The following is a 13,608-nucleotide window of genomic DNA, read 5'->3' on the forward strand; positions in this document are numbered from 1 at the left end:
GGATCTAGAACTGGTACTTAGTTTCAATGATACAGTCTGGTTATTATGCTGTTTGGAGGAGGCCTCACAGGTAAGATAGACCCTCCAGAAAAACGTGATTCTGCGATCGCAGAATTTCCCGCATAATCAGCAAAATGCCGCAGATTTTTAAAAGTCCGCATATTTATCAAAAGGCCGCATAATCCCCGCATTTTTCCACACAAAGTTGAGAAAAAAATAAAAAAGTTAACTCGTCTTGACGAGTAATGATGATGACGCAACGTCATCAGCCCGCGCATCACAGAAGGCAAACACCGTCGTGTGAAGGTGTGGAATTCACACACCAAGATGAACAAATCGAATCCATCACATTTACCCACGAACATTTCAGCTAAAGACCGGGCAAAGCAGTACCCCAATGTCTTGCACGAAAGTGGGGGGAAACTGTTCTGTACCCCGTGCAACTGTGTGTTGGAGCATAAAAGGAAATCGACTGTGAATACCCACTTCGATTCGCTCAAACATTCAAAAATGGTTTCTGCTGCGGACAAGAAAGCCAAACAACTCACGCTCACAGAGGCTTCAACCTCCAAAACCCTTTCGAGGGTTGCAAGAAACGAGGTGAGTAGCCTACAATATTGAAGCTGGTCAGATAACGAACGAGTAAATGAAAACAGAATGAGGAGGAGGGGGGTGTGTGTGTGTGTGGGTGTGGGTGTGGGTGTGTGTGTGTGTGTGTGTGTGTGTGTGTGTGTGTGTGTGTGTGTGTGTGTGTGTCTTTCTGTGATGTAGCTTGCTTCTAGTATGCTTGTTTATCATAGCAACTCTTTAAAAGTGCTCCCTTTCATTCAGTAGTAGCCTAGTAACAGGGTGCGGGAGAATAATCACCTTTTTTCCGCTTCCCGCATATTTCACAACTGTTCGCATATTTCGCAACTTTCCGCATATTTCGCAACTTTACGCATATTACGCAACTTCCCGCAATTTTCCCGCATAAAATCACATAAAAACCCCGCATTTTTATCGCATAATCAAGGATTTTAGCCCGCATAATCAATGATTTTAGCCCGCATAATTAAGGATTTTGGCCCGCGTTTTTCTGGAGGGTCTAGTAAGAGCACTAACTAGCTAGCATCACATGTACCTTAGCTTGTCTTAAATGTATTAAACGTATAATTATGTGATATCAAAATATAAATAACTAATGTCATGCAAACATTAATATTTGCTTGATTCCAGTGTTGAATTTAGCACAATTGCATACAAACGTTACGGGATTTTAAGATTCTGAAGTATTATGCTAAAAACTCAATAACTTAGATTATTATTTATAGTTTTGCTGAATAGTTTCATGTCCGCTTACCTTAGAAACGTAAAATGCCACGGCAGTGTGCAGATGGGGAGCATGTTAGCTTAGCTTGGTAGCTTCAGCTAGCTCTGGAACTTTCAGCTCGGTGGCAGCAGGTCCCGCCTCTTTGCCCTTGTTTGGAGCAGGCTGGAGTTGGCGGGAGTTGAACTCTGACGTCAGTGTCGAGCCGTTAGTGGCCGACTCCTCCGCCTACTAAGGGCTTCTCGGCAACTCTGCAGAATCCTATGGGTGACGTCACGGACCCTACGTCCATTTATATATACAGTCTATGGTCCCACCACAAATTTGCAGAATAGAAGAATGTGAGAGCAGACAGGTGTCGGTGGTTGAATTTATCTACAATGTTGCAACCTTGTGCAGCAATGGCAGGGGCAGAAACACAAGTCTTACACACATAAACACAAGTAATTTATCATGTCATTTGTTTTAGATAAATAAGGGGAAAACACCGAACGACGGTTAATGTCCTTTTCCAAAATCAGCCTGAGGGGGTAATATATAATAAATACATAAAGATAAAGTCCATTGTTATAATGGGGTATTATATTTGTAAATTACCCTTATAACCCAGCCTCATGGTGCACATGATTCTTTGCTTGGACATTTTGTTGGTTTGAGTCATTTGAGCTCGGATTCTAGTAGGGACATAAAGTAACACGTATTTTAGGAAGATATGAACTTCATCTTGGTGAAGTTGATGCTGAATTCACTATTTAGTAGATAATCATGTGACACTTTATATTTGCACTACGGTCTGTCTGCTGAGCCTACCTATTATACAGGACTGTCTCAGAAAATTAGAATATTGTGATAAAGTTCTTTATTTTCTGTAATGCAATTTAAAAAAACAAAAATGTCATACATTCTGGATTCATTACAAATCAACTGAAATATTGCAAGCCTTTTGTTATTTTAATATTGCTGATTATGGCATACAGCTTAAGAAAACTCAAAAATCCTATCTCAAAAAATTAGAATAGTTCCTCAGACCAAGTAAAAAAAAAAGATTTATAACAGCAAAACACAATCAAACATTTGAAAATGTCCATTAATGCACTCAGTACTTGGTTGGGAATCCTTTTGCACGGATTACTGCATCAATGCGGCGTGGCATGGAGGCAATCAGCCTGTGGCATTGCTGAGGTGTTATGGATGCCCAGGATGCTTCAATAGCGGCCTTTAGCTCATTAGCATTGTTGGGTCTGGTGTCTTTCAGCTTCTTCTTCACAATACCCCACATATTCTCTATGGGGTTCAGGTCAGGGGAATTTGCAGGCCAATCGAGGACAGTAATGCCATGGTCAGTACACCAGTTACTGGTGGTTTTGGCACTGTGGGCAGGTGCCAGATCATGCTGGAAAATGAATTCCTCATCTCCATAGAGCTTTTCAGCAGACGGAAGCATGTAGTGCTCTAAAATCTCTTGGTACACAGCTGCATTTACTCTGGGCTTGATGAAACACAGTGGACCAACACCAGCAGCTGACATGGCTCCCCAAACCATCGCTGACTGTGGGAACTTCACACTGGATTTCAAGCAACTTGGATTTTGCTCCTCTCCAGCCTTTCTCCAGACTCTGGCGCCTTGACTTCCAAATGAAATACAAAACTTGCTTTCGTCTGAAAAGAGGACTTTGGACCACTGTGCAACTGTCCAGTGCTTCTTTTCCTTAGCCCAAGTCAGACGCCTCTTCCGTTGTCTTGAGTTCAGAAGTGGCTTGACCATGGGAATACGGCTATTGTAGCCCATTTCCCGGACACGTCTGTGAACAGTGACTTTTGATACCTGGACTCCAGCTTCAGTCCACTGTCTTTGAAGCTCCCCCAAATTCTGGAAGCGACTCTTCTTCACAATGCTGTTAAGGCTGCGGTCATCTCTCGTGGTTGTGCAGCGTTTCCTGCCACATTTCCCCCTTCCAACAGACTTTTTGTGGATGTGCTTTGAAACTGCACTCTGTGAACAGCTTGCTCTTTGAGAAATTTCTTTTTGTGTCTTACCCTCCTGATGGAGGGTGTCAATGACGGTCCTCTGGACAGCAGTCAGATCAGCAGTCTTCCCCATACTTGTGATTTAGTTTACTGAACCAAGCTGAGTGTTTTTCAAGGCTCAGGAAACCCTTGCAGGTGTTTCGAGTTAATTAGACGATTCAAGTGATTCGTTGAACACCCTACTAGTATACTTTTTCATAATATTCTAATATTTAGAGATAGGATATTTGAGTTTTCTTAAGCTGTATGCCATAATCAGCAATATTAAAATAATAAAAGGCTTGCAATATTTCAGTTGATTTGTAATGAATCCAGAATGTATGACATTTTTGTTTTTTTAATTGCATTACAGAAAATAAAGAACTTTATCACAATATTCTAATTTTCTGAGACAGTCCTGTATATATCATGTACAGCGGGTGGTCTTTATACCCCCTCCCCCGTGTAGTTTTCTTCTCTCGTTTTTTTTTGTATTCGCCGTGAAGTGGTTTTGCGGCCTGCCAGTAAACCCAGAGAAGAAGAAGACGAAGTGACGTCAGCGTAATCTTGCCTCAGGGAAAGTACTGCGGTGTGAATGCGATTGGCACTAGCCCCCTGGCGGATTCAGTGCCGTGGTACTTTAGTGCCGGCACTAAAGTACGGCAAGTCCTGCGGTGTGAAAGCGGCTATTTATTTGACAAGGGCAGGAGTGGGTGCGTTTTCTACTGCAGGATTTGTGAAGAGAAACAGGATTGGCACACGCAAACAGCCACATCATGTTCAAATCTGTATTGTTACTGACTTAACACCGCAGTATAGGAACATCCAATCAATAAAGTCCTCACACATTGTTAAACAATCCTACCTTTAAATCAAAGCATATGTCATGATTATATATTGTCATTTAAATGTTCCTATTTCCAATTTTGATGTAGCTAGAAGGTTCTTAGTTGTTATCGTAATATTTTTACATCACTAGATAGTACAAAAATATCTCCTCAGTGGTCACACACACACAAACAAACCCACCTACCCAGCAAATGCAGTGAGGGCAGCACACGAGTAAGGGGCCCAAGAGATGACGTATAGCAGGATGACGATGAGTGCGATCTTTGCCATCTTCCATTCAGTCTTCATCTTATTGAACTTCTTTGCAGAGTCTCTGGTTCCCTGACAGTTCATCTGTGTTATCGCTCTGTCAAACACAGACACATTAGTAATAAAGCTTTATTTTGAGTTGCAATATAATTTTTATTTTTAAATCAAATGTGGCATTTTTTTCAGAAAAACCGCATTAGATTTAGCTTTATAGTTTATTTATTTGGACATAGAGGCTTTTTGAATGACAGTTATTGTACTTGCATGCACATAAAATTTGCATTGCAACTTGACACATTTTTTATCAAAAAGACATCAATATCAACACAATGCTTGTGTTTTATCAATGCATGTGGAAGTCTTTGTCTGCCTTATTACAGGAAAATCAATGTGTGCATGTTCAGACCTGGTTGTGTGTCGGATGGCTCTGAAGATGCAGAAGTAGCTGAAGATGATGATGAATAGAGGGATGAAGAAGACGAAGATAAAGAGCAGCATGGTGTAGGAACGGACAGAAGGAGTAAATGTCATGTAATCCCAGGAACAGGACGTCATCAGACCTTCTGGGACATAAGCACCTGTGGGAGAGGAAAACACATTTTATTGAATCAGACAATTTCTATTTGTCTGGGATTCCACCAAGTGACACGTAGTAGAGCATTTTGATAAAAATCCATATTCTTTCTTGTTAAGATTTACAATATAAATGCTACTTCAAAAACTCTCTGTTGAGTATAAAGCTACAGCCAGGAGACGGTTAGCTTAGCCTAGCTTAAAGACTTGAATGAGGGGTAAATAGCTGGCTGTCTTAAAGTGAGGAAAATAGCCAAAATAAATGAAAACTATCAGTTTAAATTGGTTCATAATGCTGACGACAGTGCAAGGGATTTAACTTGATGGAGTAACCCAGGGCTCTATGCTCGGTCCTTTACTGTTCTCTAGATAGTCTAGAGCAGGGGTCGGCAACCTTTCTGATATGAAGTGCCATTTAAAAAAAAAAAATGTTATCAGCGTGCCAACGATCGAGAATTATCAAGGGGGGGGGGGGGGGGGGCGTTGAGGAACTTGACGCTCGTCAACTATCAGCAGGAGGGCGGGGGAGCCTCGCTGCGGGGAAGCAGTGTGTGGACCTGTCAGCGCAACTTACATGATGCCGAATTTAACAAACACATTTAAATAATTGGTTTAAACGGCATAATAATAAGGACGGTCGTCCGTTCTGTGATTCTCCAGACTCAGAGCACACATGTTATGATATTAGGGTCATGCAGAGTGAGATGAGATCGCTGTCCGTTTAAGAGAGAGAGAGAGAGAGAGGGGTGTGACTTGTGCATGTATGTTTGTGGATGGTAGAGCGACAGTGAGGTAACGTGTGTATGTTTCTGGAAGTGAAACGAGGCAGCAGAAAAACAGAGATCTGTGATGTATTTTGTGAAACAGAAGAACAGCTAAATAAATGCAACGGCCTCCCAAGAAGAGCTCGCCTTCGTCATTTAAGCTAAAGTGGGTTATTGAACCTGAAGCTTGTTGCTTCTGCCCTCCTCGACTACGGTCTGGGAGCCGACAGGAAAGTTCAACACACAGATGGCCAGTCCGCCCCTTTGGCGCATATTATTTCGATGAGAGATGAGCAGATCGCCACTGGGCTTTCAACTAAATACACAGCCACGCAAAAACGGCAGCATTTTCTACAGCTCCTTATGGGTACTGCAATTAGTGAAGTGCTTTTCTCCGTGGTGAAACGATCAGCACTGCACCACGGAGGAAAGCGGCAGAATGTCACCTGGAGTTAAAGAGAGCGGGGCTGCGTTGCGTGCATGGCTTCCTTCTGCAGGTAACGGGGAGACGCGCTCTGGCGGCGGTCTCGTTCAGGATCCGAAAATACAATTTAAATATTTTGCACACTTATTCCACTTATTCCTAGTGTGCCACTGGTTACGGTGCCGCGTGCCAATGCTGGCACGCGTGCCAGGGGTTGCCGACCCCTGGTCTAGAGACTCTAGATAGTCTAGACTAGAGGCTCTAGATGCTGCAATCCAGGTACACAATACACAGACATTGAATACATTGTATTCAGCTAACTTTAGTTGTATGTATCCTCTATTGTAAAAAAAAAAAACTTGACGACCTTTGTGAGGGTCTACATTTTGTCATTGAGTGCAAAATTGTAGTTTGAATAAATGACAATTCCCAATACCTTATCTTTTGTTGTTTTAGTCGAACTTAGTGTCACAACACAGGTTTCTTTGGTCAAATGACTGGTTGTATGGTCAAAGAAACATTATTATCATCTCTCAATTAAAATGAAAATTGACAAAATGTTACTGTCAACTGTTTGAGTTTAGTTAACAGGGAAAAAAGTAGAACACATTTTTGTTGGATGCTGTCAACAACAAAGCAAATCCATCAAAACAAAAAAAAGCCCAGTAGGACAGAAAGACCCCACAACATCATTAATCATTGTAGGACCATCATTTCTATATCAGCTGACCACTTGATCATCCTTCTAATAACTGAATTCATTTAAAATGTTTTTTAAATGTAGTTGGCATGTTGACAAATGTAAAGTGAGATCTATTTGACATGGCAGTACAACTTTCAGCAGGAATTTGACAAACTGACACAAATAAAATCATTGAGAGAGAAGTTCTAAAAAAGAAATCCCCCTGATGATTCATACTGATCGACAACGACTTTCCCTCCAGGCTTCTGGTTGCAGTTGTACTTACTCCAGCCAAAGAAGGGGGGCAGGCTCCACCCTGCGGAGTAGACCCAGGCAGCAGCCAGGATGCACAGGGCTTTCCTGCGAGACATCCCCCCCAGGGAGGCCAGAGGCCGGGTGATCACTACGTACCGGTCCACCGCAATCACCATTAGTGTTATCATACTGCAGATACCAAACAGCGCTCCGCAAAAGGCGTATATTTCACAACCTTAAGGAGGAGAGGTGAAGTAGTCAAGAAGTAGAGAGGAAAGACAATCGTGACAGCAGCAATCAGGATACATCTATTTTCTGGCAGATGATAGCTCTTTAAGAGTTTTGGACACATATGTGTTTCATCATGTCAGAGCAATAACAGATGTTTTGGTATTATTTGCTAATTACATAGTACAATGATGCTGCATATAAATTATTGATAATTTTCAACGTGCACACAATGCACCAATATGTTGCAGAAATTAGCATTTTTGGCAAGAACAAAAACAATCAATAATCATGAGAGTGTGAAATTACCTCTGACCGGACACATTTAATCATGCCATCAAGTCATTACAAGCAAGAACAAGACAGAATCAGAAGTGTTTTGTTAATAAACTAAAACAAATACCGCTCAGGCGGGTTAATGTATATCGCAGCACCTTCATGATCTTCTTTCTGACTGTGTGTGTTTGACAGCCATTGTTAAGTCTCTGAAGAAAATAGAGTCCTGTTTGGCTCCCAGGGAACACCAGGCTTTCTCCAGAGAGAAACAACAATTTAAAGTCCTTCGGCATTTTGTCAAAAAGAAAGTTCATTGCATTTGTGTCCATTAACTACAGTATAACAAGTGTAAAACATTTCAGATATTGAAAAATCCTGCAATGACCTGCAATTCATTTTCGTAAAAACTAACCAATCATCAATCAGTTTTAATCAGTACAGAAACATAGATGAAGAAAATAAAAAATATATATTTTTGATGAATGTTTCCGCTTTTTTTTCCGGTGTTGAGATTTGACGAGCACTTTTTAAATGATGTCCTCTCATGTTCCCTCTTTTTCTGCAATGGCTTAATGGAAGCTGACTGGAGGATTATAGCCACCATAACGTTTATCTCCATGCACCCTACTTCTAATATGCTCGTGCATGGAAATTAGATTACAAGAGTATAACGAATTGCAGTTTGCATCCAACCAGAAGGTGCATAGAGTAGTAAAGTGCATGAGGTAACAATATATGCATACATTCAACACCTTATTGCTAAAGTGTTCTTGCACGTTAACTCACTCACTTTATTTCAAATCTCCAAGCGATTTGAAATAGAACCTCTCATAATTACACCACGCTCAAATATTCTATTTCACTCTAAAATACTTCATATTTCAGAAGCTAAGAATGTTATGTCACTCTTTTAACATCTACATCTCACTGCCTGTGTGTCTTTTTAAAAGAATAGGCAGAAGAAATGGGATGTCAAGGTTGTAGGGAGGTTGGTTGGCAGAAGAAAAGGAAAGAGTTGTCTTGCAGTAACAACCATTGAGAGTTGAGCTGCAGATCTGACAGCGGTGAAGGTCAGGACAACTCCTGAAGGAAAACGCTGCGCTCCATCAGTGTTTGATCAGTGGATCGCTGTGCTGCTGTTACCACCTCTTCATCTCCATTCCCTCTAGGTTGCATGCCGATGTACTGTATAATGCACCACTGGTACAACATCCTCGAAATGCACTCATAAAACATACAAGCAACATGCATTATTGCTGGCTTTGTGATCAATGGAATTTTGAGATGCTGCACAAAAGGGTGAAAAAGAATGGCAGGTTTGTGTGCAGAATCTCAATTGAACTGCGCGTCACACAATAGGGTACGAAACCAATACATGTTCCTTGTGGAAATCCAGTGTGATCATAAATATAAAAGATGTGTGGATTTGTGTGTACATGTACATGGTGAATCTTAATACTGTGTTGAGGTCGTATTTGTAACTGCACGGTATTTCAAAAAGATAAGTGTCAAATGTTAAATGCATTTGTTACCTTTCTTTCCAAAGATCCATCGCTTGTGCATGCTGTTAATGAAGAAGGTGGGTGTCTGAGTAACACACATCAGCAAGTCTGTGATTGCCAGGTTAATGATGAAAATGTTGGACGGTGTCCGCAAACTTCGGCTCCTGAACACAGACACACACACAGCTGTGAAGTGGTGCTTAACAAGTCTATACAATAACATTGTCTACAACAGCAGTAGAAAGCTGTTGTACCTGCAGAAAGCATATATAACCAGGAGGTTTCCCAGCATGCCCGTGATGCCAACGATCAGGATGACCACACCAATGGTGTAGTGAGCGTGGGCGGGGACGTCTACCGTTGGAAATGGGTGGCTTGTAACCATGGGACCCTGGCAACAGGAAAACAGGGGTTAATTTAGGGCGTTAAATAATGTTATCAAGTCATGATCAAGAGCAACGTCAGTACAAAAACAATTCAGCTTTTATTGCAGTTCTCATAATCTGACAGACGGCACATAATTAAATTAAAAAGGACAATAGAAACGTAAAATAGATATTGGGATGACAAATTGAAATTGTGAATTAGCCACAACATGTACATGTATGGAAGCATATTGTAGCCATGATGATAAATATATATGTTTGATAAGCTCTTTGTTAATACAAGATTGTTATTTATTTTATTTAATCAAAATATATTTTCATGTTGATTTATTTTGTTGTTATTACTAGAATTTTAAAGGAGATTTTTCATTTTAATGTTCACATTATTTCACAAGTAAACATTATGGTAGCTAACCCGTGCAAATTGTCAAACAAAATTGTATTAGCTCATTAGCAGTTTTTGAGTGATAGTCGACATTGACAACTTTCTAATCACAGAAGCTGAACAATGCTTGGGTCTCAGCTGTGTGCATCACTTTTTAGTTTCCCCGTTTCCGTTGTGTTTGGAGCTTCTTGCAGATTTTTTTTTATTTCCAGCATTTTGTATTTGCAGTGTTTTATTTACGCAGAGATTTTAGTAAATTCTGTGCATGTTTCGTAAAGTTGGTGAAGAAGTTTCTTAATTTGAACACGCACATTTGTGTTCATTTATTTGCATCGTTTTTGAAACTGCGGCGCGTTTTTCCAAATGAAAATGTTTTGCCATGTTTACCCCTGTCGGCCACCGTAAAAATAGCCCATGAAAACAAGCTGTTGCTGATACTGTATACCATTAATATTAACCGTTTTTCAAAAAATATTCAACTTAACAGGTGATAATATGACAATGTTGTGCTAACACAAAGTGGCCACAAATTGTCTTATATTGCAGGTTAAATATTTTTATTTAAGAATTACATTTTTAATGATACATTTCATGTTTTTTTCTGCTTTCCATTTCATTTGACAGTAGAACAATCAAATTTTTTTACATTTAATTATGGCCTGATGGGTTTATTTTCCTTGAATGAATCCTTTAAATTCAGTCTAGAGCCCATAAATACAACAAATACAAATACATTCTCATCAATCATTTAATAGTATTTAAGCATAACATTTAAGCTATTAATAATGTTAGAGTGTACTATTATTATGTTGGAGTGAGTGTTATTATGAGGGTTACATTTGCAGTTAGATTACTTCAATCAGCATATAATACAAAAGTAACCACTCTGAAGAGTGTATCCTATTTCAATAGCTAAGAAAAGATAGGAGTATTTCTTTCACGTTTTATGCTCCAGTAAATTGCAGAGTTCAGAAGGTCATGAAGAGATTGACTTATTGCAGTGGCGTAACTATCGACGGTGCAGCCGGTGTAACGCACCGGGGCCCAGAGCCGGCAAGGGGCCCATGCAAAAAATAAAAAATATGTCTGTCCAATGACCTTGCTCCCTTTCATGTCATGTGATACCTTGCGTGACGAGCGAACCGTTTAATCAACCTGTACTGTACTGTAGCTAGCAGCAGCAAGTTCGGCAGCATTATAAAAAATGTAATAGCTTGCATTTATAATGTACAGCAAACCAAAGAGCAGCGCTCAAAAGAGAAAGGACAAGAGAGAACATGGAGATGTAACAGCTAAACTGACAAAATTAGACATAAAATTTTTCATACATCGTCCTCGAAATCGAGTGCTAACGTTAGCAATGTTGAAGTGCAGCGGTTGCCAAAACAATATTTGGACCGGGGCCAATCACAACCTTGTTACGCCACTGTCTTCTTGCATTGTCTGTACGCAACAAAGAAATTAGAAGGTCACGGCACGGCTTTCTTCAGCTTACAGTTTTTATGAATTGGAAACGGGTTTGAGAAGGACACATTTACACAAAACAATGAGTAAAAATAGCTTTTCATGAGCGGAGCAAAGGAATACCATAGTGGAAAAATACTCTTCTTATACAGATGTAGCGATTCATTTCAGACAGTTTGAAACGCGAGGGCCGTGGTTGGTACGTGATCTGCCCTCGCTCAAGGGAAAACCTCCAGCTTGACTTGAGACTGCCCCCGTGATAGATAAATGTAATTATAATGAAGCCAGCTGCAATGGATCATTGATCCACCAGGGGGTGCAGTGGGGTTCCACACTGGAGCTCATGTGAAATAAAGTCATACAGTACGCTCGATGTACAGCGGAACTTTGTTAAGATCCATATGTCACGGATATCATACTCTGTGCTAAATAAGAGACATGTAATCATTTACAAAACATCACCATGTTGTTATTTAACAAAATAACGTTGTTTAGTCAAATAAAACGAACAGGAGGAAGTGCAGCCCGGCTCTCGATTTTTAATCCTAATTTAATCATCATCTTCATCACGATCATTTATGTTTATGTTCGCCGAATTTACATAAAATCACTGACACATATGAATATACTGTATTCAACTTCATTTAAACGTTATTAACGTGCCTAAACTCAGTAATTCACTAAAAATATTTATATTTTAATGGAGCCTCGTCGGCAGATCAGGATCCCAAAGCGTGGCGGAGGGATCCTGATCTGCATGACGGGTGCTATTTTCCCCATAAGGAACAAGTCGCTGCAAATTATCCCGCTTATTACATGGCCACATTCTCAACAAAGTAACGACATGACTCCCAGTATTAATTGAAATGCTTTTATGGATTTAGAAAATGTTTTTATTGATTAAAAAAAATTGTTGTATGTATTGATTTAAATTGACATGCATCCGCTAAGAAAAAGAGTCCGTTGTTACCGTTTTTTAAACAGTCTGAATGAAACGGCAGCTCTCAGCTGTGTATTTACACAACTAATGGCCAATCAACCACAGCTCTCTCCCCCCCCCTCCCCCCCTGATCTTTCTTCTCCAGCAGCTAAATTAACTGTAGGTTACTCTGAGTGACCATAGACTGTATGTGACAAGCTTACAGTTAGTGACGTAACAACACCATAAAAGCTGGTGGGTTGAAAGCAATACGGGAGGTAAAAATAACTAGAATAATTGTGATTCATTTATTGTGGCTTTTATGTTTTTAGATATAAAAAGTTATGTAATTCAGGCTTATAGTTCATCCTTCTCTAAAAGCCTTCAACAATGACAATATTCATAGTAATTTAATAAATCCTTCCAACACACATTGTAAAAAATAGCCTACTGTAAGTTAAGAAATCATTTCAATATGTACATCTTCTGATGTAACAACAATAACATTATAAATAGTAACATAGCTGAACATGGTATTGCATGGTATTGAAATGGACCAATCTGCACAATGACTACTTTTACTGTCGCTACTTTCACTATATTTTGATGAGAATACTTTTCTACTTTTACTTGAGGAACATTTTGAATGCAAGACTTTTACTGTAACAGAGTATTCCTACACTCTGGTACTTCTAATTTTACTCAAGTACAAGATCTGAGTACTTTTACTTTTACTCTAGTACAAGATCTGAGTACTTCTACTTTTACTCAAGTACAAGATCTGAGTACTTCTGCTTTTACTCAACTACAAGATCTGTGTGCTTCTACTTTTACTCAAGTACAAGACCTGAGTGCTTCTACTTCTACTCAAGTACAAGATCTATGTGCTTCTACTTTTACTCAAGTACAAGATCTGAGTACTTCTACTTTTACTCAAGTACAATATATATATATATACTTATACCACCTCTGTTTATAGCCTATGAAAAAAACTATTAGAAATAGAAGGCTAAAGCTAACGTTAGCAGATAGTGACAATGTATACTAGCTAGCTAGCTCAACGATTCCTTAAATAATATTGCCACAGAAAAACTTTTCAGTTCACATCACGCTCTGCCGCTCCGACAGGGAGCTCTGCTCTGAACACCTGAACGGTCCGTTCTAACAGCTGTTCACCAGCGGTCCAGTCTGTGCCACAGTGACTCCGGACGCACAGTTAATATTAACGAACGCACCCGTAGGTAATGTAGCTGCTGAAGCTAGACCATCATGTCGGAGCATCAGAGCCTTATTATACATCCACCATGAGCAGAGCCGACAGGCAGGAAGACTCGAG

General features: G+C 39.9%; 1 protein-coding gene across 2 annotated transcripts in view; it reads right to left on the bottom strand.

Moving 5' to 3' along the window:
• The window catches only part of LOC307023943 (melanopsin-A-like), a 75,557-nt gene that overhangs the window by 14,047 nt on the left and 47,902 nt on the right, over positions 1-13,608 (bottom strand). For both annotated transcript variants that reach the window (XM_079657645.1, XM_079657644.1), the window contains exons 2-6: positions 9,373-9,509; positions 9,149-9,282; positions 7,144-7,347; positions 4,821-4,992; positions 4,350-4,511 (exon numbers count right to left, since the gene is read on the bottom strand). In XM_079657645.1, coding sequence (XP_079513771.1) covers positions 4,350-4,511; positions 4,821-4,992; positions 7,144-7,347; positions 9,149-9,282; positions 9,373-9,509 — 809 coding nt within the window. The remainder of the gene's footprint in view (positions 1-4,349; positions 4,512-4,820; positions 4,993-7,143; positions 7,348-9,148; positions 9,283-9,372; positions 9,510-13,608) is intronic.

Source organism: Notothenia rossii (assembly GCF_949606895.1).
Source record: "Notothenia rossii genome assembly, chromosome: 11".
NCBI classification, from domain to species: domain Eukaryota; kingdom Metazoa; phylum Chordata; class Actinopteri; order Perciformes; family Nototheniidae; genus Notothenia; species Notothenia rossii.